The 23,306-nt window shown below is 46.2% G+C and overlaps 1 protein-coding gene across 6 annotated transcripts in view; it reads left to right on the top strand.

The window, feature by feature from the left end:
- The window catches only part of Larp1 (La ribonucleoprotein 1, translational regulator), an 86,331-nt gene that overhangs the window by 52,242 nt on the left and 10,783 nt on the right, over nt 1-23,306 (top strand). For 4 of the 6 annotated variants that reach the window (XM_021240772.2, XM_021240770.2, XM_021240762.2 and 1 more), the window contains exons 2-10: nt 11,695-11,756; nt 12,014-12,079; nt 13,290-13,464; nt 14,106-14,321; nt 14,397-14,603; nt 14,701-14,863; nt 15,749-15,893; nt 21,054-21,228; nt 21,345-21,514. In XM_021240772.2, the coding sequence (XP_021096431.2) occupies nt 13,341-13,464; nt 14,106-14,321; nt 14,397-14,603; nt 14,701-14,863; nt 15,749-15,893; nt 21,054-21,228; nt 21,345-21,514 (1,200 nt within the window). In that variant the 5' untranslated portion in view covers nt 11,695-11,756; nt 12,014-12,079; nt 13,290-13,340. The remainder of the gene's footprint in view (nt 1-11,694; nt 11,757-12,013; nt 12,080-13,289; nt 13,465-14,105; nt 14,322-14,396; nt 14,604-14,700; nt 14,864-15,748; nt 15,894-21,053; nt 21,229-21,344; nt 21,515-23,306) is intronic. The other 2 variants (XM_004836523.4, XM_021240764.2) reach the window with 1 other exon arrangement.

The raw sequence follows: 23,306 nt of genomic DNA, 5'->3' as shown, positions 1-23,306 counted from the left end.
AGCTTATTAAAACTGCAGGTGCTCAGGTTCTTTTACTGCCCTGAGTAGATTTCTGGAGTTTGGGGAGCGGTGGAAATCTCTCTTTGAACTAAGCTTGCCCCTCCTGCAGGTGTTCCTTGGCCTGCAGAAGTGGCATTGCAAGCCTGGTAGCTCCTTGGTCCCCAGTTTCCACCACTGAGGTGAAGGTTTTTCATGGTGGCTTCTGCTCTGGAGCTCCTCCTGAGTGGGAGGTAAAACCAGGAGGGAACTTGGGTCCCCTTTTGATCAGAACAGGTGTGGCATTTTTTCTTTTTAAGAAACCTTTAAATATTTAATACATATAAAATTATGTAAATGAAAAATGGTATTAAAACAAGAACCCTGAAAGTGTAAATAAGACTAAAAGGTATAATAACGTGAAATAGGAAGAAAAGGGTTGAAGGGGAAGTGGGAGGGTTAGGGGAAAGGAGAGAAGGGAATGGAATTACTATGAGAAAATGAAAAAGTGGAAACAGTGTAAATAGGGAGGGATGAAGAGGTTGAAGGGGGGAGGGCAGGGGAAGGGGGAAAAATAAGAACCAAGAGAGATTATGTAAAGGTGCAAATTTCCAACGATGAATGTCATTATATTGTATACCTAAATTGTACCAATAAACTAAAAAAAAAAAAAAACAAGAACCCAAGTAAAGACATTCAGCACTGATTTTAAAATGTTAAGTGTTGCTTGGTATGGTGGTGCATACCTGTAATCTCAGTACTTGGGAGGCTGAGGCAGTATGATCTCCATGAGTTCGAGGCCAGCCTGAACTACAGAGTGAGACCCTGTCTCAAAAAAACATACATGCATACACACATACATAAATAGTAAATGTGATGCCAAATTTCACAGAAACTCAATGAGTTAAATCAGAATTATTCTCAAGTATGTCCAGGGAAAACCTATAGAATTACCTAGTAGATAGTGGACCTAGGAATCTACATTTTGATATAAGCTCCTTTGGTGACAATTAGGCATTCAAAGTTTTAGGATGAATCCCTTTGTAGCCTCATCTCAGAGGAAGCTTATTCTGGAAAGCTAGCTGCATTTTAGGCAGTCAGTGGTGTAAGAACAAAATCACAAGATGTTAGGACTGAAAAGATGGCAAATGACAGAATTCTACCTGCCTCCACCACAGGCCTCTAAATGGAGAGACTGAAGATACCCAGTGGGGGAGTTCTTGCCAAACTTGGGCAGCAAGGGCTGTGATATCTGAGCCAGACCTGGCATCCTACTCGGGGCTCTGGTCATTTCCTCACTGTGAGTTTGGAACATAGAGCAGTGGTCCATCTGTGGTAGCCAGATTTAGCAAATAAAAATACCATTTAAACTAGAATTTCAGACACTAAGGCCCTGTACCCAACCTGTGAGTGGGTGTGAATAATATTTTAGTATAAGCGTGTCTCAAATATTGTATAGGACATAGTCTAAAACACTGTTCTCTGTTGATGTGAAATTCAGCTTTAACCAGATGTCTTGCATTTCCATTTGCTAAGTCTGGTAAGCATCTTTCGTCCCCTATCCCCTCTTTGGGTACCAGGGAGATTGAAGAATTGTCCCAAAGAAATGAAAAAAATGTTGTACATTCATGGTAGTTTTCTGTTCTAAGTTTATTTAAAATAATATCTCATTTGAAGGAAATGGAATTAATATGAGAGAATGGAAAAATGGAAACAGAGTCTCTGTAAATAGGGATGGAGGGGTTGGAAGGGTGGGCGGGGGAAAAATAAAGATTGTGTAAAGGTGCAAATTTCCAATGATGAATGTCATTATATTGTATACCTAAAATGTACCACTGATTAAAATGAATAATTGATAATGCAAAAAATAATAATAATACCTCATTTAATGTGTTAACCTTGTGGGCTAACTATCATCGACCTCCTTTCAGTTATTAGGAAAATAAGTGATTGAGTCTGTCTTGTAGGATCTGCGTGACCCTCCTTGGTGTAGCCTGTTGAGCTACAAGCTGAGTGATAGATTGTTTCGTTTTGATCCATGGGCCCCTGGTCTTGTGAGTTACTTAATGGGTGGAGCTGTTATGCAGTGTAGTGGGGGCGCCCAGCCCAGCTCATCAGACAAACAGCTGGTCAGTGAGAGGCATCCAGCCTCACCTGTCCCAATTCTTCCAGAGAAAGCTCAGATGCACAGCCTTCGTCAGCATGGCACAGAGAGGAAACTTGGGTGGGAAGTGAGGCCCAAGCACCACCCCCTTCAATCAGGTATTCCAGTTCCACTCAAGAAGATGTTTCTTTTGAGCAAATGGATATTATAAGCACCTTCAGTATCGTGGGGACCAGTTGCTTTGATACTAGGGCCCTCCACTCAACCTGTGATTGGGTGTGGTTGTGCCACGGAGCTTTTGTTGGGGGTTGATATTAGCTTCCTAGTCTTCAGAAGAGCTCTGGCAATAACTCGATGTTCCACTGCCAGCTCTATAATGGGCTAGTAACTTTGGACACCACCAGGTAGCTCCTGGGTCAGTTTTCCTGTAAATAAACAATGTGAGTCCCTTCTAGCCCTGGCTGAGTCTGAGATCAGCATCCCAAAATAATTTCTTGGGTTTCAGAAGCCTCTTCCAGTAGAGAATGCTCTAAGATTTAGGGCAGTAAGAATGAGTTTATGTTAGTTGAGGCAGTTGTTGATCCCTGGAAACAGAGAAACCTGCTTTGGGATGAGCAGGGTCCTGAGTGAGGGTAATGAAACAGGTAGGCAGCAGAGCATCTTTGCCTAGCATCCTGCCTGAGAGCATTGCCTCATGCAGTCCAGGGCTCAGGAGAGCTTTCCCGAGCCACAAGCTGAGTGCAGCTTATAGGATGGATTTCAGAAATCTAAATCGAGTACTTTTCTTAGAGATTTAGTTTATTTTGCTACATTTCTTGAAACTTCCAAAGGGCTGGCTGGACCAAGCCATGTGTTGATGGCAGAGCCTTGGTTGCCCTCTTGGCTGGTGCCTGTGCCTCCCAGTTTGTTGCAGTCACCAGGCAGCCTGGTGGTGATGTAAGGGTACTCCCTGGGGCCTGTGACACCCAGGGAGTTTCTCTGTCCTGTTCCCCTCACCTGGCCTTTGGCTTGGCTTAAAATGTGCTGGTTCCATTTCCAAGGAGAACAGAGCGTAGATCTAGACCTCAGAGGTGTGCTGAGGAAGCTGGACTGTGGGTTGTAGTGCACAGGAATAATTAGCCTCTCTGCCTGTGAGAGAATGCTCTGGAAGTTGAGGAGCAACCACACTTAACGTCAATCCCACCAGTGTGTTTTTACTGTGGGCCTGCCACACACAGACTGTAATCTTGGATTTCAGGGAACAGCGAACAGCGTAGAATTGATTCCTGCTCTTGTGGAGCTCCCAGTAATTCTTTACATGGAACACATTGTAAACTAGGGGCCAAGATGGGGTTGAACTGTGCCTGAGTTTCAGTCCCACCTTTGTTACCTCCTGATTTGGTGGTTTTGATTGGACAAATCTCTTAGCTTCTTTGAGCCTTGGTTGGCTAACTGGGGATCATCATCATACTACCTTCTTGAGTGCTTGTGAAACCCAAGTGAGCTATGCACGGAAAGAATTTCGGCACCATGGAAGGGCAGGATAATTAATTGTGGTCTCTTTTGGAGGGTTGAGATGTACACACATGCAACCATTTCAGGGAGTGGGTACTCTGAAGATCCACCCTACTCCTTTTTCCATAGGCTGAATTAGAACTTGATCCATAGTTGCTGGGGGGTAGTGCCTTACACTGGACAGTCGAGGCTTCCTGAGGAGAATTTATTTATATATATACATATATTTATTTTATTCTTTCTTTCTTTCTTTCTTTCTTTCTTTCTTTCTTTCTTTCTTTCTTTCTTTCTTTCTTTCTTTCTTTCTTTCTTTCTTTCTTTCTTTCTTTCTTTCTTCCTTCCTTTTTGGGTACTGGGGATCAAACTCAGGACCTTGCGCTTTCGAGGCAAACACGGGCACCTTTGAGCTAAATCTCCAGCCCAAGAATTTATATTGTGGCTAAGGAGTGAGCAGCCATCTTCCTTCAACATACCATTATGATCCTGCCTAAGGCCTTTCCTTCAGTTTCATTTTCTAGATGTCTGAATAATCTTTTAAGTAAGTGAAATCATATAGTTGAGATCAGTTTTAATAACCTTGTCAGTGTGTAGTAAGTAAAAGGTGGTTATTACTGTTCTAACTACAACCTAAAAGGCAGGGTAGGGAGCCTGGAGGTCAGGGGCTTTAGTGATTGTCTCGATATATTTCAGCTGTGATGATTATTACAACTTTTGGGCAGGACTTCAGGGGCTGGTACCAGCTTCGGGAGTGGCCACAGCCACCTTAGGACTGCAGGGTCCGTTTCTGGGCACGGAGTGCCTGGGTCACCGCGGACTAAAGATAGTCAGCTGGGCCTGGGCCAGGCAGGCCACCGACATGTGACTGGAGCCTGGGCTGCCCTCTGCCCCTCTCCCTGCCCTGCCCCACCCAGCCAAGGGGACACAGACTTTGGACTCCCAGCTGGCTGCCAGCCTGCAGCTTCCTTTCAGAGGCCTCAAGATGGACTGACCTTTTGAGGTGTCCTCCCTCCCGCCCCCTCCCCCAGATGCTACCCTTCAGCCCCCTACTGTGTCTCATCTGCAGGAAAGTCAGGGAAATCTGGGTGGGAGGGCTGGGCAGAGAGAAGCCTCTTAAAAAGGGTCAGCAGCGGCAGCAGGTGCAAATTGGTGAACAAGGTGAGAGGGTTAACCCAGCATTCTCTGTACTCTGCAAAAATGGTCTTGCCTAGAGGATGTTAGGGTTTGTGGGGTGGGGCGAAAGGCCTGGCAGTCTCCAGGCCCCTCCTCTGTGAATCTGTCCCATTTCTGGGCTGAGTGGCAGCTGAGTGAGCCAGGCTCGTCACAGACTGCCGCCCAGCTGGCTTGGGAGGGATGGGCACAGGCGGGTAGCTCTCCCCATGGTTGTGCTACCTTCCACAGTTGGGGTCCTGGTGGAATCCTTGCCAGCTGGACCCCCACCCCAGCCTCCGATCTTCGATCCACGGCCTGGCTGAGGAGCCTTCGGGGCCAGAGTCTGGTGTAGAACATGTGGAACCCGACCTGGCAGCAATGCCTCTTCCCCAGAGGGATCCGGGTTGCTGGAGCAGGTTCTAGCGAGCTGTGCCTGGGGGCAGTTACCCTTGCTCTGTCTGTGGGGGGCTGGCATCAGGTCATGGCCTTCAGTCCCAGGATTGACCCCACCGGGCCCATGACTTCAGGCGGCCTTGCCGCTGTTGAGAGCCTGCCTGCTGGCCGAAGTGAGGTGGTAATTTGGACCTCTGTAGATTTTCTTCCATCATCTCCTGTTCTCCTGCTTGCTGGCTATGATCTTGGCAAATAGCCTTCCTACCGTGTACCTTGATTTCCTTGTTTATAAAATTGGATCAGTGAAAGTAATATAATCCAGTGTAATTTTAAAGGTTAAGAGAATCGTGTAAGGTTAAAACCGTGTGTCATGCTTAGCACATACTTCTGCGCTTGTTAATATTACTGTGTCCACACTTTGCTGCTGGTGTCTCTCCTGCCTTGATGAGAAGTCTCAGTGGTTGATATCCTGCTTTCTGTCCACACAGATGCAGACAGAGCCAGTGTTACCTTCAGTTCAGCGAGGAAGGTGTAGCTCAGGGAGCATGGTTATGCAGCTGACAAGCGCTGGAATTTGGCTGTGGGCTCAGCACTGGTTTCAGGCATTTAGTTGCCTGTGAATCCAGGCTGGGCTGGGGCCTTGATTCCTTTGGGAGCCAGGCGTGTCTAGGAGAGTTGTTTCTCTGTTCGTGGGAGGGCTTGGGCTGAAGCTGAGATTGAGACCGTGACCTCACAAGTGTCAGCTGTGTTGCCAGACCCTGACCTAGGCACTGGGTTCCTTCTGTGAATGCAGCCTGGTCCCTGCCCTAACACAGCACTGGCCTGGAGGGGGAGATGAGTAACAAGGCAGGTAATGTTTACCACAGTGAGAGCACACGGCAGAGGCTCTTCCCCACACTTGGGATCTGGGGAGTGGGGTGGTTCCTCCCCCAGAAGGTGGGCCTAATGGGCAGCTGGAAGGCAGCAGACAGGTGAGTGTGCAGAAAACAGCTCTTAAGCTCTGCAGTCAGGCCAAACTCAGCCTTTTCAGAGCCCAGGAGGTGATGCTGCCTCCCAGGCGACTGTTCGGAGTCCACGTTCAGGCAGTACTTGGGCCTGAAGTGTGGAAGTCTGGTCTCTCACCACCTCCTCTCCGTCCTGCAGGTTTTCTCAGCCAGCCTGTCCCATTTCTTCCTCACCCTGGTCCCTCTGTTGCCGTTCCGCATTCTCTCCCTTCCTCTTAACCAGTTCTTTGTGCCATGACCTTTTGAGTTTGAATCACCATGCGTATCCACTTGTTTTCCATTGGTTGAATTGAGTCGTTGCTGTAGTTTAGGAGGACTAAGGCTAAGCTTTTATTTCAGAAGGGCCAACTGCCTTACTGTCTGTCCAGAAAAGGATAGTTTTTAAAAATATGTATATACACACATACATGTAAATACAAAACTTTTTTAATTTTTATTTTTTGGTTTGAGACAGGATCTTGTTCAGTGACCTAAGATGGGCTTGGACTTTGAATCCTCCTGCCTCAGCCTCTCTGGGTGCTGGGATTACAGGTGTGCACCACCACACCCAGCGAAAATACTTGTTAACCTCTGTATGTGGCTTTGTACCAGCTAATTATGGATTTGGCCCCTTTGGTACCTGGAGAGGCTCCCTGAGGCAAGTAAAAAAATGGAATGACTAAATTTCTTCAGCAGTAGAACTCTTGGGCCTTCACAAGTTCTCCTTCCTCTCTAACATAGCAGAGCTTGGTGCCAGAGCCGCCCTGGAGGACCTGTGGTAAACTCCACTGGCCTGCCTTCATCATTTAAGACTAAAAAGAGCCCGATGTGGTGGCACATGCCTGTCATCCCAGCAGTCTGGGAGGCTGAGACAGGAGGATCTCAGGTTTGAGCTCAGCCTGGGCACTTTAATGATTGAGTGAAAAGAATAAAAATTTTAAAAGGGCTGAGCGCGACAGCTCTGAGTTCAGTTCTAGTACTGGGGAGAAAAAAAAGAGACTGCACAGTTGTGAGGTTTTTCTTTATTTCCTAGGGAAACTTGCCCTCTCCTGTCTGAAGGCGCCGTGGGTCACTGCCGGGACGCAGACAGAGTGAGGGGTTAATTGTAGTCTGGGGTGGGTGAACTGAGCCAGTCGATTCCCAAGAGGTTTTTTCAGTGCACTCTGATTTTCTTTCATGCTGAGAGATTGTTTAGCGATCTCTCTCCTGATAGCTCTAAATACTGTACTGAGCTTGTTGTGTGGGTCTGAATTGTAATAGCATTTGAGGAGCATTTATTCTGTGCTAGGTACTCTCACTCTGCCTGGTTCATTGAATGTTCCAGTGATCCTGTGAGTAACTAGGATCCCAGTGTTTACAGAGAAAGCCTGGGTTCCATGGGGCCTGCCAGGGGCAGAAGAGGTGGATACTCATAAACTGGACAGCAGAGTCCCTATTGTCAGCTGTGGGTCAACTGGCTCCCTAGGTAGTGTTTGACGGAGGGTCAGAAGGACAGAGACTGCAGGAGTGGACAGTTGAGGCTGTGTGCTCAGCACTCCACCTTACGGGGAGCTACCACCCTTGTGCCCCATCCCAGTCTTGAACTTGTCTCTGTCTTGCCATCCCTCGGCACCCACCTCTGACCTTTGGTTCCCTTCCTTCCTTGTTAGCTCTTGCTGTCTGCCTCTCAAAATAATCTTAAATTAAGTAACGTAGGTAGAAATAGTTTGCCACGCTGATACAGCTTCAGGAAAAGGCCCCCAGCACCACCAGATTCAGATTGCTTCCTGCACATAGAGATTTTTTTCCACCTTTAATAAATGCACGGTGTGTTTAGGAAGCCATTGACCCTTCCAGAGCCAGAGTGAGCCCTGGCTCCTGGCCACTGATGGTCCTGTGGGACAGCAGGTGCCTTTCTTGCTCTTCCAGCTGCCCTTTAGCCCCTGATGTGCCTTAGCTGAGGAGGAAGACCATCCTAGGGCCTCTGTACTATACGCCCTTCTGGAATCCTGGACCCTAGAGACCCTTGAGCAGGTAAGCAGACTGGGCCTTGCTTGGATCTGCTGCTCCATCTTCATTTTCTCTCAGGACTACTCCTGTGCCATCCTAAGTACTAGGAAAAAGCAGGAAGGACCCTAAGATTGCATCAGAAGGTTTTGGACCCGATCTTGCCCCAGTGGATGGATGCATGGGAACCACTGGGCCATAGGATTCTAATTTTTTTTTTTTTTTGGTACTGTGGATCGAATTCGGGTCCTTGCGCTTGCAAGGCAGGTGGCATAACCACTGAGCTAAATCCCCCGGCCTCGGCCGTGGGATTCTTGATGAGGGCATAGGAGCAGTGGTGACCTGTACCTCCCACCCTGGATCTGCTGCTAGTTTTAGGGTGGCAGCACCTTCCCCTTTGCAGCCTTAGTTCACTATAGACTAACAGAAGAGATGGAAGTGTGGTCCTTCTGACTCCTTACATTGTGCACCTGGGTTGGGGGCCGGGCAGGTGGAAGATGGTGTTTCCTGATCTGGGCTTGGGACAGGATGGATGGCAGGAGCAAGTTTCAGAGAAACAGAGGCAGAGACTTTCTGATTTGGTTGGGATGCTGCTGGATGTGGGTGTGGGGCCTATGTGAAGATTGATTTTCATCGTGAGCCATTTCATCTGGCAAGCCCAGCTGGACCTGTGTGTTCTATGTGGGTGTGGGTGTGTGTGTGCATGCATGTGTAAGCACACAGTGAATGGCTGGGGGGGACTCAGAAAGCGATGTATTATGGAAGTTAAGTCAGAAAGTCTACTTACCTTTCCAGCCCCCTGCAGTGCTTGTGGAAGATTTTCTGGGTTTCCCTAGGACCCTGAATGACCGTTAAGAGATCTGCGAATTTGACCTGAAAAGCAGATGGGTCTGTCTTCCCAATGGATTTTCTGTCTCTTTAAGAACTTCATTTCTGTTAGTGTAACCCGAGACTCTTAACTGGGAGCATGGTAGGGACGGGCCTGGAGGTGGGCTTCTCAGCAGGGCTAATCTAGGAGTATTCCTGTATACACCCGACTAGTCCATGGCCCTGCTTGGTTGGGATTGGTGGTGAAGTAGGGAGTCTACAGGGCCTGCTGAGGGAAGGCACCGTGACACTGATTGGACATTGAAGTTTTAGTGATCTTAGTGAATGAACTGTTAGGCGGAGTGATCACAGTGTCTGACTTTTCTTAATTTTGAAAGTGTTAAAATAAAAGGCAAGAGAATAAAACAGAGACCTGGAAAAGTTTGTGCCACCTTTTCAAGGAAAGTCTTTAGAACAAAATCTTGCCCCTGAACCTGATCCCTTTTTTATTTATTTATTTATTTATTTATTTATTTATTTATTTTTGGTACTGGGGATCGAACTTGGGACCTTGAGCTTGCAAGACAGGCGACAGAACCACTGAGCTAAATCCCCGGCCCCCTAATCCCTTTTTAAACTTCCTGTTAGTAAACTTGTGTTGCGGGCCCTTTGGCCTGCTCTTCCCCTTGTAACATGTACAGAATGTTGCTGGGTGATGGGAGAAATGATGGCCAGCCGTAGCTCAGGGGTGCACACTAGTGCCTAGCCTGGCCCTCGTCCACATTGAGTGAAAATCTTCTAACTTATCAGATAGCTGGGTGTTGGGCTTGTCTGTGTCCACCTGAGTATTACAGGGGAGTGGGTGCAGATTGGCTCCCGGTCTAAGGGCTCCGTCCTCTTGGGACTGAGGTTTTCTGGGTCTGTGCTGCCAGACTGAAGGTGAGGGCTGGGTGGGGTGGGTGGCATGGGTGGGATGTCTGATAGGGCTAGAAGCCAGGAATGCATTGCACTCACAGCCATCTGCTCAGTGAGGGAACATGGATGGTCAAGGAGTAGGATATTTTCTTTAAGGCCAGCTGGGTGTATTTTCTCTGCACAGGAGTGGGTAGGGGGCAGCTCTGACCCTAGCATGGCTGGCTAACTAGAGGCAAAGCGTGGGGAGAGGTGGATGAGCACAGCCCGGGATGTGTCTTTTTCTGTGGGTATCTGAGGGAAGAAGGGACAGGCACCCTTGGTATTCAAAACTGTTGGGAAAATAAGTGTGGGTGTAGGAAGGACTGGACCTGTTAGAGCCACTGCCTTTACAAAACAAAACAAAACGTTTGTTTTGTTTTTTAAAAGCCTCTCTCTAGCCAGGTACAGTAACACTTGCCTGTCTTCCCAGATACTCAAGAGGCAGAGTCAAGGGAATTATTGCAAGTTTGAGGCCAGCCTTGGCAACTTATTGAGACTTTGTAAAGGAACTTTTTTTTATTTTTAAAAGGACTGAGGTTGTAGCTGAGTGTTAGAATGCTTGCCTAACATGCATACGCCTTTGAGATCAATCTCTAGTACTGCCAAAAGGGAAAAAGTTCATATCTGCCTTTCTAGAAAAACTAAAATTAAGCCGGGTGTGCTGGTGCAACTGTAGTTCCAGCGCTTGGGAGGCTGAGGCAGGAGTATCACCGTGAGTTCAAGGCCAGCCTGAGCTACATAATGAGTTCAAGGCCAGCCTAGACTACATAGTGAGACCCTGTCTCAAAAAACCGAAAGAGAGGAAAGAAACAAAACGAAAAACTAAAATTATTGTAAATACACTGTTATTCCTGTTAATACATATCCTTCCAGAGTTTGTACTGTGAATGTATGCAGGAACACATTAGTTTTGTATTACAGAAAAGGGATTATATTGTAACTGTTCTCGTTGTGTCCATATTTTCATAGCAGTTGAAATAATTGTTTTTAATTACTATTCTAAAAATGGGTGAACTTAAATCTGTTCAGTCAGTTCCTTACTGTTGGATAGATATGTAGATTATTTTCAGTTTTTAGAAGTTGTAAGTAGCACTTTGATGGATATCTTTATGCTTAGCTCTTATTAAGACAGATTTTTTTTGTTGTATTTTAAGACAGGGTTTCGTATGTAGGCTGCCCTTGAACTTGTGGCAATCCTGCCTCAGCCTCCCAAGTGCTGAGATTATAGGTGTCCACCTCTAGGACTAGGTAGGGTAGGTTTTAAAGGTAGTTCTTACTGTCAAATCAAATGGGAGCTACTTTTTATTTGGACGCTGAGAGGCTGGGTTTTCCATTGACCACAAGTCATTGAGGGCACAGCCGACTGTGGTGTGGTCCCTGGGCCTCTTTATTACCCACTTACAGTTCTCTCTTGCCTTCCCAGTTATCACTAGCCCTAGTCTGCTCACAGAGAGACTACAAGAATGTTAGGGCCACAAAGGTCTAAAAGACCTTTCCTTCATGAATCTGTCTGTCTTGATTTGGGAGCCCTGAATGGTAGTGATAATTCTGGCATGGAATTCCCTCTCCAGGAAGGGTATATATGTGTACCTTGTAAGGGCCCTCCCAGCTCAGTCTGACTTGCAGCTTTGGCTGCCGGCTCTGCGAGTTCTCTTTATCCATGATATGTTCAGGAAGGGGCTGATAAAATTGTTATTGGTAACCAAGCATGTCTTTCCTCTCTCCACTCTGGCTGCTGCTTTGAGACCCTGAGGTTTGGTAGAGTGGGGATAGTGGTAAGGCTGAGGAGCTGGCAGTGGCCTGCACACTGGCTCTGTATAAGCCTTTCTCTCTCCCTTGTTCCCACAGAACATTCTGCTCCAGCCAAGGTGGTGAGGGCTGCAGCTCCTAAACAGCGCAAGGGCAGCAAGGTAAGGAGTGAAGTAGACATCCACAGGGATATGCTGGAGGTGGGGCCCACTCTCTTGTGGTAGTAAGTGCTTCTGGGCTGCCAGGTAGTTAAGGACCCTGTCTGCATAGCAGGGGTGCCCTTCTGGCCCAGTGTGGATGGTCCTAGTGGACAGAATGACCTTACCCCTTAACTCTCAGTGGAGCTGGATGCTGAGTGAGGAGGAGCTGAGTGGCAGAGGCAGGGTCACCCTTGGGCCTCACACAATGTGCCTTGCAGGTTGGTGACTTTGGAGATGCAATCAACTGGCCAACACCTGGAGAGATAGCCCACAAGAGTGTACAGGTGAGTCTCTGGGGAGGGATGGACAATTTTGAACTTTATCTGCATAAACACATTGGACTTTACAAGCTTCCAGAGTGTTGGACCTTCCTTTCACAGTGTTTAGAAAGGGGTAGTTTGCCAGGCATGGTGGCACACACTTGTAGTTCCAGCTACTTAGGGGACTGAAGTAAGAGGATCACTTGAATTCCAGGAGTTTGAGGTCAGCCAGGGCAAGATAGACCCCATCTCAAAAGAAAAAGAAAGTAGTAGTTAATACAACATAGGCAACATTGAAATAGCTAGGAGTTGTCATCCTTTGAGCCTGCCTTGCTTCGGGGACTGCCAGATGCTGTCTGTTCATCATCTCTGACCCTCCCAGTGACTCAGAGATAGGCCGTTTTAGAATTCCTACTTGTTGATGAGACTTGAAAAAGTTAATTGCCGCCCCTTTATGGGTATGTGGGTATTACAAGTGAGGTGTGCTGTGGTCATCCAAAGCCTGTATGTTTTCTTCTCACTACACTTGGATTTTCTGAGTGAAACAAGAGAGTAGATTTTGTTGTTTGTTTTGTTTTGTTTTTTGAGACATGGTCTCACTATGTATTCCACCCTGGCCTCATACCCACTATGTGGGTCAGTCCCAACCCATTCAGGCTGGCCGTGGACTCCCAGCAGTCCTTCTGCCCAGCCTCCCAAGTGGTGGCGTTACAGAGAATGGATAGTAAGCCAAGTACCACCCTCCACCTTAAGGCAGCTTAGGTAGTGCTCCCGGGCCCCAGCAGAGGAGCCTTCTGGTCAGTTCTTTCTTCCCAGTGTTTTGTTGTCTTCTTCACTGGCTGTGACCACCTTTGGTGGGTGAAGTCCTTACTTTTTAGAGCTGATGTAAACAGGCCAGGGCCAGCTTCTACCCTACAGACAACCAGGACCTCCTGCTGCTGGGAGTAAACCTGGCTCCTACGGGCCTGAGCACCCCTGTCCTGGGCTTTGTCTCTGTCACTTAGACTCAGGTAAGCTAGAGAGAAACACATTGTCTCTCCCGCTTCCTGGCCTATTTGACCATGTGTCACAGCAAAAGCACTTCAGGTATAGAAACAGCCTTTGGATGCATCCAGTCCAATCTGCCATCACATGCTGTAGCTCCTCTGTCTTCTTAGTGACAAGGAGTCCCCTCCCTTCTGTCTCAAGAGGTGTCGTACATACTCCCCTCTTCTCACTTTGCTTCTTGATACAGCCGCAGTCTCATAAGCCTCAACCTGCCCGTAAGCTGCCACCCAAGAAGGACATGAAGGAGCAGGAGAAAGGAGAGGGGAGCGATAGTAAGGAGAGCCCCAAAACCAAATCAGATGAATCCGGAGAGGAGAAAAATGGGGATGAAGACTGTCAGCGTGGTGGGCAGAAAAAGAAAGGTGAGTGATTTGGAGCAGGACCTGGGAGAAGGCAGCAGGGCAGAAGTCTGAAATGTCAGAACTCTGGTGGGTTGTGGTGGAGTTTCAGGTCATGGGGAAGCTCATTGCTCTAGGCATTTGGGGCAGCCATCGGGAGTCCATCAGTTCCTCCTCTTCCATTGCTCTAAGAGTGTCCCTAACCCTTAGGAATGGTGAGGGTGTAGGTTCAGCTGCTCTAATACAGATCCCATGCAAGGTAAGTTTATTTCTCACACATAGCAGCTTGCTGTAAGCAGGCCAGGCCTAGTATGGCAGGTATGGCAATCTTGCTACACCGCATTGGTTCTTCATCATCCAGGATGGCTGCCTCCTCACTCCAGCTAGCAGGAAGGGAGAAAGGAGAGATAGCTCTTTGCCTTTTAGGCGTTCCACTTGGAAATCACTACTTAACCTCATATCTCTAACGGAGAGCATTTTGTCTAATGAGAGTCTGGAAAATACAGTGTTTATTTGGGGAGTCAGGCTTTAGAAGGTAATTCTCTGACCCTGGAAAAATCAGTATTGGGAGTTAACGTCCATCACAGAGGGCCACTGATCACCTTGTTTTAGAGATGGAAAAGGAGGTTCAGTGTGTAGGAAAAGAATTTGCCGAATGCCACCAGGTTGTGATTTGGGCCAAAGCCCAGAGCAGAAGAGTTGGATATGGAGGACCTCTCAAGCCTGTCTCCCATGCTCATGCTGTCCCCCAGGGAACAAACACAAGTGGGTTCCGCTGCAAATAGACATGAAGCCCGAAGTACCCAGAGAGAAACTGGCCTCACGCCCCACTCGCCCGCAGGAGCTGAGGCATACACCTGCGAACCGTGGGGAGATCAAAGGTACGCACTACCCAGCGTGGAGGGCCTGCCCTTGAGGGACACCCTGGGGCCTGACACCATGCCCTCTATCCGTAGGGTCTGAGCCTGCCGCCTACATGCCTGTGTCTGTGGCCCCCCCCACCCCAGCCTGGCAACCAGAGACCAAACCGGAGCCTGCCTGGCATGACCAGGATGAGACATCGAGTGTGAAGAGTGATGGGGCTGGTGGGGCGCGGGCTTCCTTCCGTGGCCGTGGACGGGGGCGTGGTCGCGGCCGGGGACGCGGCCGGGGTGGCACTCGAAGTACGTGAGGCCCTTTTGGGCTCCGGGATGCCATGGGAGTGCGGCAGGGTGGTAGGCCAGGATCTTCTCTTCCTTATGGCACTCGTTTCTCCCATAGCCCATTTTGACTACCAGTTTGGCTACCGAAAGTTTGATGGTACGGAGGGGCCTCGTACCCCCAAGTACATGAACAATATCACCTACTACTTTGACAATGTCAGCAGCACTGAACTTTACAGTGTGGACCAGGAGCTGCTCAAAGACTACATCAAGCGTCAGATGTGAGTACGCAGAGGCCTCTTTCCTGCAGGCTGAGAGGGATGGGCTGCCACGGAGTTGCAAATAGCAGAGCAGGGCTAGGTGAGCCCTTCTGGCCTTAGCTCCATACGTGACCCCTGGCTGGAGCTGTGAAAGATAACTTGCCTCCTGTCTCTTAAACCGACTGTTCCTAGTTACGGTTTATTATAGAAATAAAACCATATTAGCCTTAAGGAAATTAGAAGCTTCCAGTAACACAAAGGAGGGAAAATTCCTAGAATCTGTCCTCTCTGCGTCCATTTGTAGCATTGAACAAATACTAGCAAACATTTCTTGAGTTCTCACCATTGGCTTGCCACAGTGTTAAGTGCTATACAGACATTGTCTTATTTAATCCTATAATTTTCAGCTGCGGAAGTCCTATGAGCTGGGTCTTTTTATCCCCATTTTATAGCTGAGCCAATAGGCCCAGTTAACTTGCGCAGAGTCTCATAGCTAATAAGTAACACCAGTGTGAATTCATTTCTTTCTGATGGCAGGAATCTTTGCTCTTAACCACTATAATAATACATAGTTTCACAATTTATTGGACGAGTCACACAAGGAAACAGATCATTGTAGTAGAGTTCCAAGTGTTTTAGGAGCAAAAAAGAAAGTGACTGACAACATTGGAACTGGATTTTAAAGGAGGATGAAGAGTTTGCCAGGCATGCCAAAGGGTTGAAGGGCAGAGGCAGTAGAGGTCATGAAGGGATAGCATCATTTCTTTCCAGCCCTCTACTGTTTGTGTGAGAGGGTGGGATGGGACAGGTGGTTTGAGACTGTCAGGGTGGACAGCAGAACAGGGAAGGCTCTCTGGTAAATGATGCAGCAGTTTCTCAGTGATCTCTCCTCTCCCCTCTACTCAGTGAATACTACTTCAGCGTGGACAATTTAGAGCGAGACTTCTTCCTGAGACGGAAAATGGATGCCGATGGTTTCCTTCCCATCACCCTTATTGCTTCCTTCCACCGAGTGCAGGCCCTCACCACTGACATTTCACTCATCTTTGTGGTATGTCTCACTCCCTGGGGCTGAGGTGCCAGGGAAACAAAGATCATTCCTCATGGAGCTGGAGTTTTGGGCAAAGGCAGAAAGCCTTGGAAAGAATCCCCATCTAATTACTTCTTTAGTTTTTGAAACCACTGAGCTAAATCCCTGGCCCTATCTAATTACTTCTAAAGTCCTAAAATTTAGCTAACTTCCTCTCCTCCTTCCTTTCTTACTTCTTATTAGAGATAAAGTCAGACATTTGTAAAAGTAGACAGAATAGTACAGTGAACTTTCCGCAAGCTTCAGATATCACCCTCCAGCCAGTTTTGTTCATTTCTCTCATGATCTGTGTCCCCTGTCATACCAGTAGAAGAGTAAAGATAATCCTAGGGAACTTGGCATTTCATCCATAGATGTTTCAGTGCAAAAACTTGGTTCAAAAAACAACCATTAGCCCGCCTCTGCCTTGCAAGCACGTGGTCCTGAGCTCGATCCGCAGTGCCAAAAAAAAAAAAAAATAACCACACCATGATTATCACACCTAGAAATATTTATTACGAGAGTAAACTGGGTTTGTGTATTCAGTGGACAGAGTAACATACTCACCTGTACTCCCAGTTTTTGGTAAATTAGTGGTCTAAACATAGGACCAGATTCAGGTTTTTTGTTTTTTCCCCTGCCTGTCAGGAGTACATCATAGATAATGATATGTTCTCTCAGGTGGCATGGGATATTTCATCTGTTGTTACTCTTGTGATAAAGCTGCTCTTAATTATCATTACCTATTTTTTTGGTGGTTTTTTTTTTTTTTTAGTACCGGGATCGAACTTGGGACCTTGCACTTGTGAGGCAGCTGCCAGAACCACTGAGCTAAATTTATCAACCTGTAATTTTATTGTAGAGATATTCTGTCAGTCTTCATTTATTAGCTCTAATACCTCTTTAAGGAAAAGCTTTGTTTCATCAGTTATTCACTAAGTGGTTGTATAGGAAGGGCAGATAAATGTTCTGGGGTTTTTGTTTTGTTTTGTTTTGTTAATAGTTTGCAGAATTAGGAGCTGATCTCTAGTAACTTTCAAAAGTGACCAGTGAGATTTAGGAATTTTTGTTTTACCATTGTGTATTATTATTATAAACATTGATTCAAACATACGTTATTTCAACCTATTGAAGTTAATATAGTGATATAAATTGTCCCATATTTGGTCAGTGGGACCCTAATCTGTTGCAGATCAGGGAATTGGTTACTTTTTAAAGGGAGCCTGGTTCCTTTTGGGGGGATACCATAGTCTGAATTAATAGGGGGGTGCTAAATGCTCCTTGATCACTTTCTTAAGGGGGTTTTGTGGTAAGATAAAATACAGTAGAGATTACACTGATATTTTCTATTAAAATCCAGGAATACTGGTTCTTTACCTAATACCAAGGATGTTTGTACCTACTTCTTTCTCTCGGGGAAGAATTTCCTAATGGCATCAGTGTGATTACTTGTTTTATTCCATAGTGTATGCACGTTATTCTTACAACATCTACACTATCACTGGTTGTATTTTCAAGTCATTTGAAATAATCTTTACTTATGTCTTCAACTTGGTATTTATTACTTTCACCTTGTGCTCGAGTTTTAAGGATTGTGTCTCTCTTGTTCCTGTAATTTTCTCACTTCTTTTTCATTTATGTAGAATAATTAACATGGTTCCAAAGTCTGAACTTAGTGTATTCATATACATCTAACATAAATTACATGACTTTCACCTTTTCTAAACCCTTCCATTAAAAAAAAAGCAAATGCCTCTGCATGTATTTGTGTTCTTCCTCTTTCTCAGGCAAACGGTAACATATGCACTATGCATGTATGTCTTTTTTTCTTTTTACTTTATATACCTGGGAACTACCTGCAAGATACCATGGTTTTGTTCACCAGCCATAGATTCACTTTGATCATATCCAGTCTTGTACTAATACATGAACTGTATTAGTGCTAATGAATAGCCTTGTAAATTTAGCTTTTTATATTTTTTGCCAGAAATCTTCATTTTAGAGTTTTAGAAGTAGGATAGCTGAGTTAACCCTGAATGTATCTGTAATTTTGCTAGATACCACCTAATTGCCTTATCAGGGATTTTACCCTTTTATGCTCAGCAATATACAGAAGTGCCTCTTCCTCAGCCTCATTAACAGAGTATGTTATCACATATTCACATTTCCTCTTTCATTTATTTAAAACATCTCAGAATTTTCTAAATAGAAAACTCTCCTGTCCCTGCTCTAATTCTCACTTTTTCCCAGAGATAAAAACGCACAGTAGTTGTTTTAGTTACTTCGTTGTTGCTGGGACAAAATACCCAACACTTAGAAGTTTAAAGGAAGAAAGATTTATTTTGGTTCACAGTTTGGAGAGGATTCAGTCCATACAGGTGGCTCCCAAAGCAGCATGGTGTGGCAGAGGAGAAGCAGACCATGGCAGAACAGGCAGAAGGCAGCGAGGTAGCAGCAGTGAGCCTCCCTGCCTTTTCTACACCATTCATGCTTCAATGCCACCCACATCTTAGGATGGGCCTTCTCATTATCCATACCCAGAACTATGCTAAACTAATCAGTGGAAAAGACGTGCATCCCTTTGTCCAAAATGCACTTCGTCTCTAAAAGTTAGCAAAGTCTTAGCAGTTTCAGGATTACTGAAAAGTCCAAGTCCAAATTCTCCTGTGAGATTCAGGATACATTGTAAAGTCCCCCTGTAAAGATGAAAGGAAAGTTAAATATTTTCAACATACAATGACACAAGATAAACATTCCTGTTCCAAAAGGTAGGAATAGGAGGATAGACAGAAATGAGACCAAATTCAGCAGGGCAGATATTAAGTCTCATAGTTCCATGACCAGCATCTGGGGCAATCTGCAGTAAGATGTGAACTGCAGAGGGCTTGGGTGGCTCTGCCCTACGGGACTGTCAGTGGTTGTAGCCCTCATAGCCTCTCTCTTGGTCTGGCTGTGCTCACTCTTTGTGGCTTTCCTCAGATGATCTATGTTCCTGGCTTCTCCAACCTTCTGTGGTCTCCACTGTACATCAGCTTCACACTCAGAGCTTTATACACTGCCCTCCAGGGGGCACTGCCTGGCCACCCAGGCCTTCTGAAATCTGAGTGGAAGCCTTCCTGACCCCACAACTCTTGCATTCTGTGTGTACCTAAAGCCAGCACCATGTGGATGATGCCAAGGTCTGCAACCTGCTGGAGCAGTAGCCAGGCTGCTTTCTCTCTTGGCTGTAGGGTTTGAGTGCCTTGATGGGTGAGCACAATAAACCCAATCCAGAGGAGCAAATTCTGTAGGCCATTCTGGAACATGGTGCTCTGGGGTGCTCTTCTCAAAGCAAAGTCTCTCCCCTTTGCAATTTTGAGGCTGCAAAGAAGTGGAGTCCTACTGGTTCTTGTGACGTCCTAGGCCATCTTTTCTATTGTCCTAGGGGTTTTTTTGTTTTTGTTTTTTGTTTTTTTTAGCCACCAAGTTCTCTGGTACATCTTTGCAGGCCGCAACTTCATTGGAGCTTCCTTTCTGATCAAACTCAAAAAAATTTTAAATCATTCTACTGGGCCCTTTGCTCTTGATTCTCAGCATAGATCTGGCTAAAAGCCCACAACAGGTAGCAATATCCCTGCCTCAACATCAGATTGCCTTGAAATTTCTTCCACCATATTAATCTGCCACAGTTAATCTCAGACTCTGAACTTTGCCAAACTCTTTGCACAAGCCAGTTCCAAAGTTCTGAAGAACCACACGGTGTCACAGCAACAGCCTCACTTCTGGTACCAAAATCTTAGTTATTTTCTTGTTGCTGGGACAAAGTACCCAGCACCCACAGGTTAAAGAAGGAAAGGTTTATTTTACAGTTTTCAGTCCATAATCAGCTAGTTCTAAGGCAGGGGAGCATGGCAGAGGAGAAGCAGTCCATGGCAGAGAAGCAGAAGGCAGCTAAATAGCAGTAGCATCAGCAGGCCTCCCTTTCCCTTTTATTCCATTCAGGCTATAATCCTATTGGTTGGTGAGACCTCCACCCAGGGTGGATCTTCCCATCATCCATAACTAGAACTATGTTAAACCAAGTGGACTAATTTAGTTATCACACATCCTTAATCCATATTCACACTCTAGTTCCAGCCATCTCTGAAAAGCTTTGGGGAGACGTCACAATACAAGTCATAAATGAGTAGTTTATTTGAGTATATCTCTGCTCTTACTTAAAAATTCAAATACAAAAAAAGATCTTCTATATACTGACCTATGTCTTTGGGGTGGAGGGTAGTAGGTATTAAATCCAGAACTTCACACATACTAGACAAGTGCTGTACCACTGAGCTATATCCCCAGCCCACTTTTCATTTTTATTTTGAGCCATGGTCTCACTAAATTGCCTAGGCTGACCTTAAACTTGGAATCTTCCTGCCTCAGCCTCTGAGTAGCTTAGATCGTAGGTGTGCACCACCATGCCTGACTTACACTTGTTTTTTTGACAATATATTTGTGTCTTATCACTTCAGCACTAATACTATAAAGCTGTTTTTATAAATGTCCAAGTAGTGTTCCATTAAATGGCTGTACCATAATTTATTCAAATTACTAATGTGGCAAGTTAGAAAGTTTCCTTTAAAAAAAAATTCCTATCAAAATACTGCTATGGGGCCGGGGATTTAGCTCAGTGGTTCTGCCACCTGCTTCGCAAGCGCAAGGTTCTGAGTTCGATCCCTGGTCCAAAAAAAAAACAAATACTGCTATGAAGAAGAGGCTGGGGATTTAGCTCAGCGGTTCTGCCACCTGCCACGCAAGTGCAAGGTTCTGAGTTAGATCCCCTGTACCAAAAAAAAAAATACTGCTATGAAGAAAAGAAATATTGCTATGAATTTTTTGTCCAAATCTTACAAATACCATCACCTGTTTGTTTAAGCGCTCTCTGGATTGCTAGAAGTAGAATTGCAGGGTCAGTAGGGTGATGAGGTTTCATGCTGGTTCCCTCCTGCGAGTCTGGACGTTGGCTGTGTCTGGCAGTCATGGAAGAAGGCACCAGTTTGTAATAGTACTGCTGGTGCTGAACTTAACACCCAAGTTCCTGGGGACCCAGCTGTCTAGCATTTCCAGGATCTCAGGTTGTTGTAGTCTTTCCCCCTCATCCCTTTTCTTTCCTTATAGGCCCTAAAGGATAGCAAGGTGGTGGAGATCGTTGATGAGAAAGTCCGAAGGAGGGAAGAGCCTGAGAAGTGGCCTCTTCCTGGCCCCCCCATAGTGGATTATTCACAGACTGATTTTTCCCAGCTTCTCAACTGCCCTGAGTTTGTTCCCCGCCAGCACTACCAGAAGGAGACGGGTAGGTCCACTCCCAGCATGTAGATAACCCTTTTGCCCTTGCCCTCTGGCTTGTAGTCCTCGTCAGGGGTGGCCTCAGGACTAGAGCCATGAGGACATTGCCTTTCCACCCTTCAGAATCGGCACCTGGCTCTCCTCGTGCAGTTACCCCAGTGCCAACCAAGACAGAGGAGGTCAGCAACCTAAAGACTCTGCCTAAGGGGCTGTCTGCCAGCCTGCCTGACCTGGATTCCGAGAACTGGATTGAAGTCAAGAAGAGGCCTCGGCCCTCCCCAGCACGGCCCAAGGTGGGTGAGGCCGTGTTCCCTGCCTTGGGTTCCTGGGCCCTGGGCTAGAGTCCTAGGAGAGTTGAAATGGGTGTAGTGCTCTGGTTTGCAGGGTCGAGCAGGAAGCCTGGTAGTCCAGGGTCATGATGTAGTTGAGGTCATCAGTAGTGACTGCTGCAGGGTTGACACGACCTGTTTCCATTTTCCAGGGGTCTCCCCTCAGGACACCCTACTGTGTGTTTCTCAGGGGCTGTTTTTTGGGTGTTGTTGGTGGTGTTGTTACTGTTTTTGATGAGGTCTAGTTAAGTTACCCAAGCTGACCTCAATCTTTTGGTTCTCCTGCCTCAGCCTCCCAAGTAGCTGGAATTAATACATACATGCTATCACACCTGGCTAAGTGGCTTTTTTACAGCAAGAGGTCATACAGCGTATGACAGCAATGGCTCATGTTTCTTGACTCTTGGCTGTTCTTTTACCTCATCTAATTCCAAGGGGCTGCATTTTCTGTCCCTTTCCCTTGAATTTGTCTTCATAGTCCCATATATAAGTCCCATATGTATAAGCCCATATATAAGTCTTCATAGTCCTATATATAAGAGAGATGGTAGAGAGAGTAGATGCATGGCCCAGGTCGGGTAACTCCATCCACCAATTCTGGACTAAACCACAGGAAAGTTTGTTGAATATCTCAAGGCTTCAGTTTTTTGTTCTTAAGAGGAAAAGAGTTAAAATGTTCTAGAACTAGTAAAGCAATATGTATAGATAGTATAATACAGATGGAATCCACTATTAGAGAATGTTTCAATCTCAAACTAAAATTACCACTTCCTTCTGCTCCATCCCCTTTGATGACCTCTTTGGGGCTTATGTTCCCTTGTTTCTTTCGCCACCATGACTGGCTCCTGATCACTTTCTTCTCCATCTGTTCATTCCCAGAATTCCCCACTGTTTTGGCCTCAGCCCTTTAAAAAGTGTTGCAGATGAGGCCAGAGTCATGAGACAGGTGTAATGAGTAGACAAGGACTGTATAAGGCCCAGGCCTACTGGCGGCAAGGATTTTGGAAAGATAGAGCCACATCAGCCCGCCATTTGAGAATTGGGGCCTCTCTTCCAGCCTGGCCTGTCTTGAATCTTAAATGAGATGGGTTTGGAGTTTTGGGGGAAGCTCCTTGCCCAGGAGGGAATTGCCTTTTGGTTGTGTATTGGGATCATTGCTTCAGAGTGTCACATAAATTCAGTCTATCAGCACTCTGAAGTATTTTTTTCTTGCTGAAGGCACCCTGTTTTCTATTGCCTTTGGTCCATGTTCTTCTTGCTTAGAACACTGTCCCTGCCTTTATCTGTCTTATTTATGTTCATCCTTTAGTAGCCACTTCTTCAAGGAGGCCTTCACTGACCATCCCCACTCCTAGTTGATTAAGCACCCTTCCTGCGTACTACCAGAAATCTTGTTTATTGCCTTTACAAAATTACATTGCTGTTGGGCCGGGGATTTAGCTCAGTGGTTTCGCTGCCTGCTGCGCAAGCACAAGGACCTGAATTCAATCCCCGGTACCCCCCAAAAAAAATTACATTGCTATTGGCTGGTTTGTTGACTTTTTCTCCCGCTGAACTGTAAGCTTCCTAAATATAGAGACCTTGTCTTATTATTCTGCTTTTAGGTTTTTCGTACAGAGAGCCTGGTACTGTTGGATACTTGGGCATTTGTCAGGTCATTGCACATCTGCTGTTGCTAGGTCTCAGTCAAGGTTCTGAGTGTATATTGGAGAGCAAGCCACCTTGGTTCCTAGAGCTTCAGTGTATGGGAGATGTA

Source organism: Heterocephalus glaber, unplaced genomic scaffold (assembly GCF_053883595.1).
Source record: "Heterocephalus glaber isolate CG9 unplaced genomic scaffold, H.glaber_assembly_v1.0 deba00001606, whole genome shotgun sequence".
NCBI lineage: Eukaryota > Metazoa > Chordata > Mammalia > Rodentia > Bathyergidae > Heterocephalus > Heterocephalus glaber.
Note: the sequence above shows the minus strand (reverse complement) of the source record. Positions and strands in the feature narration are given on the sequence as shown.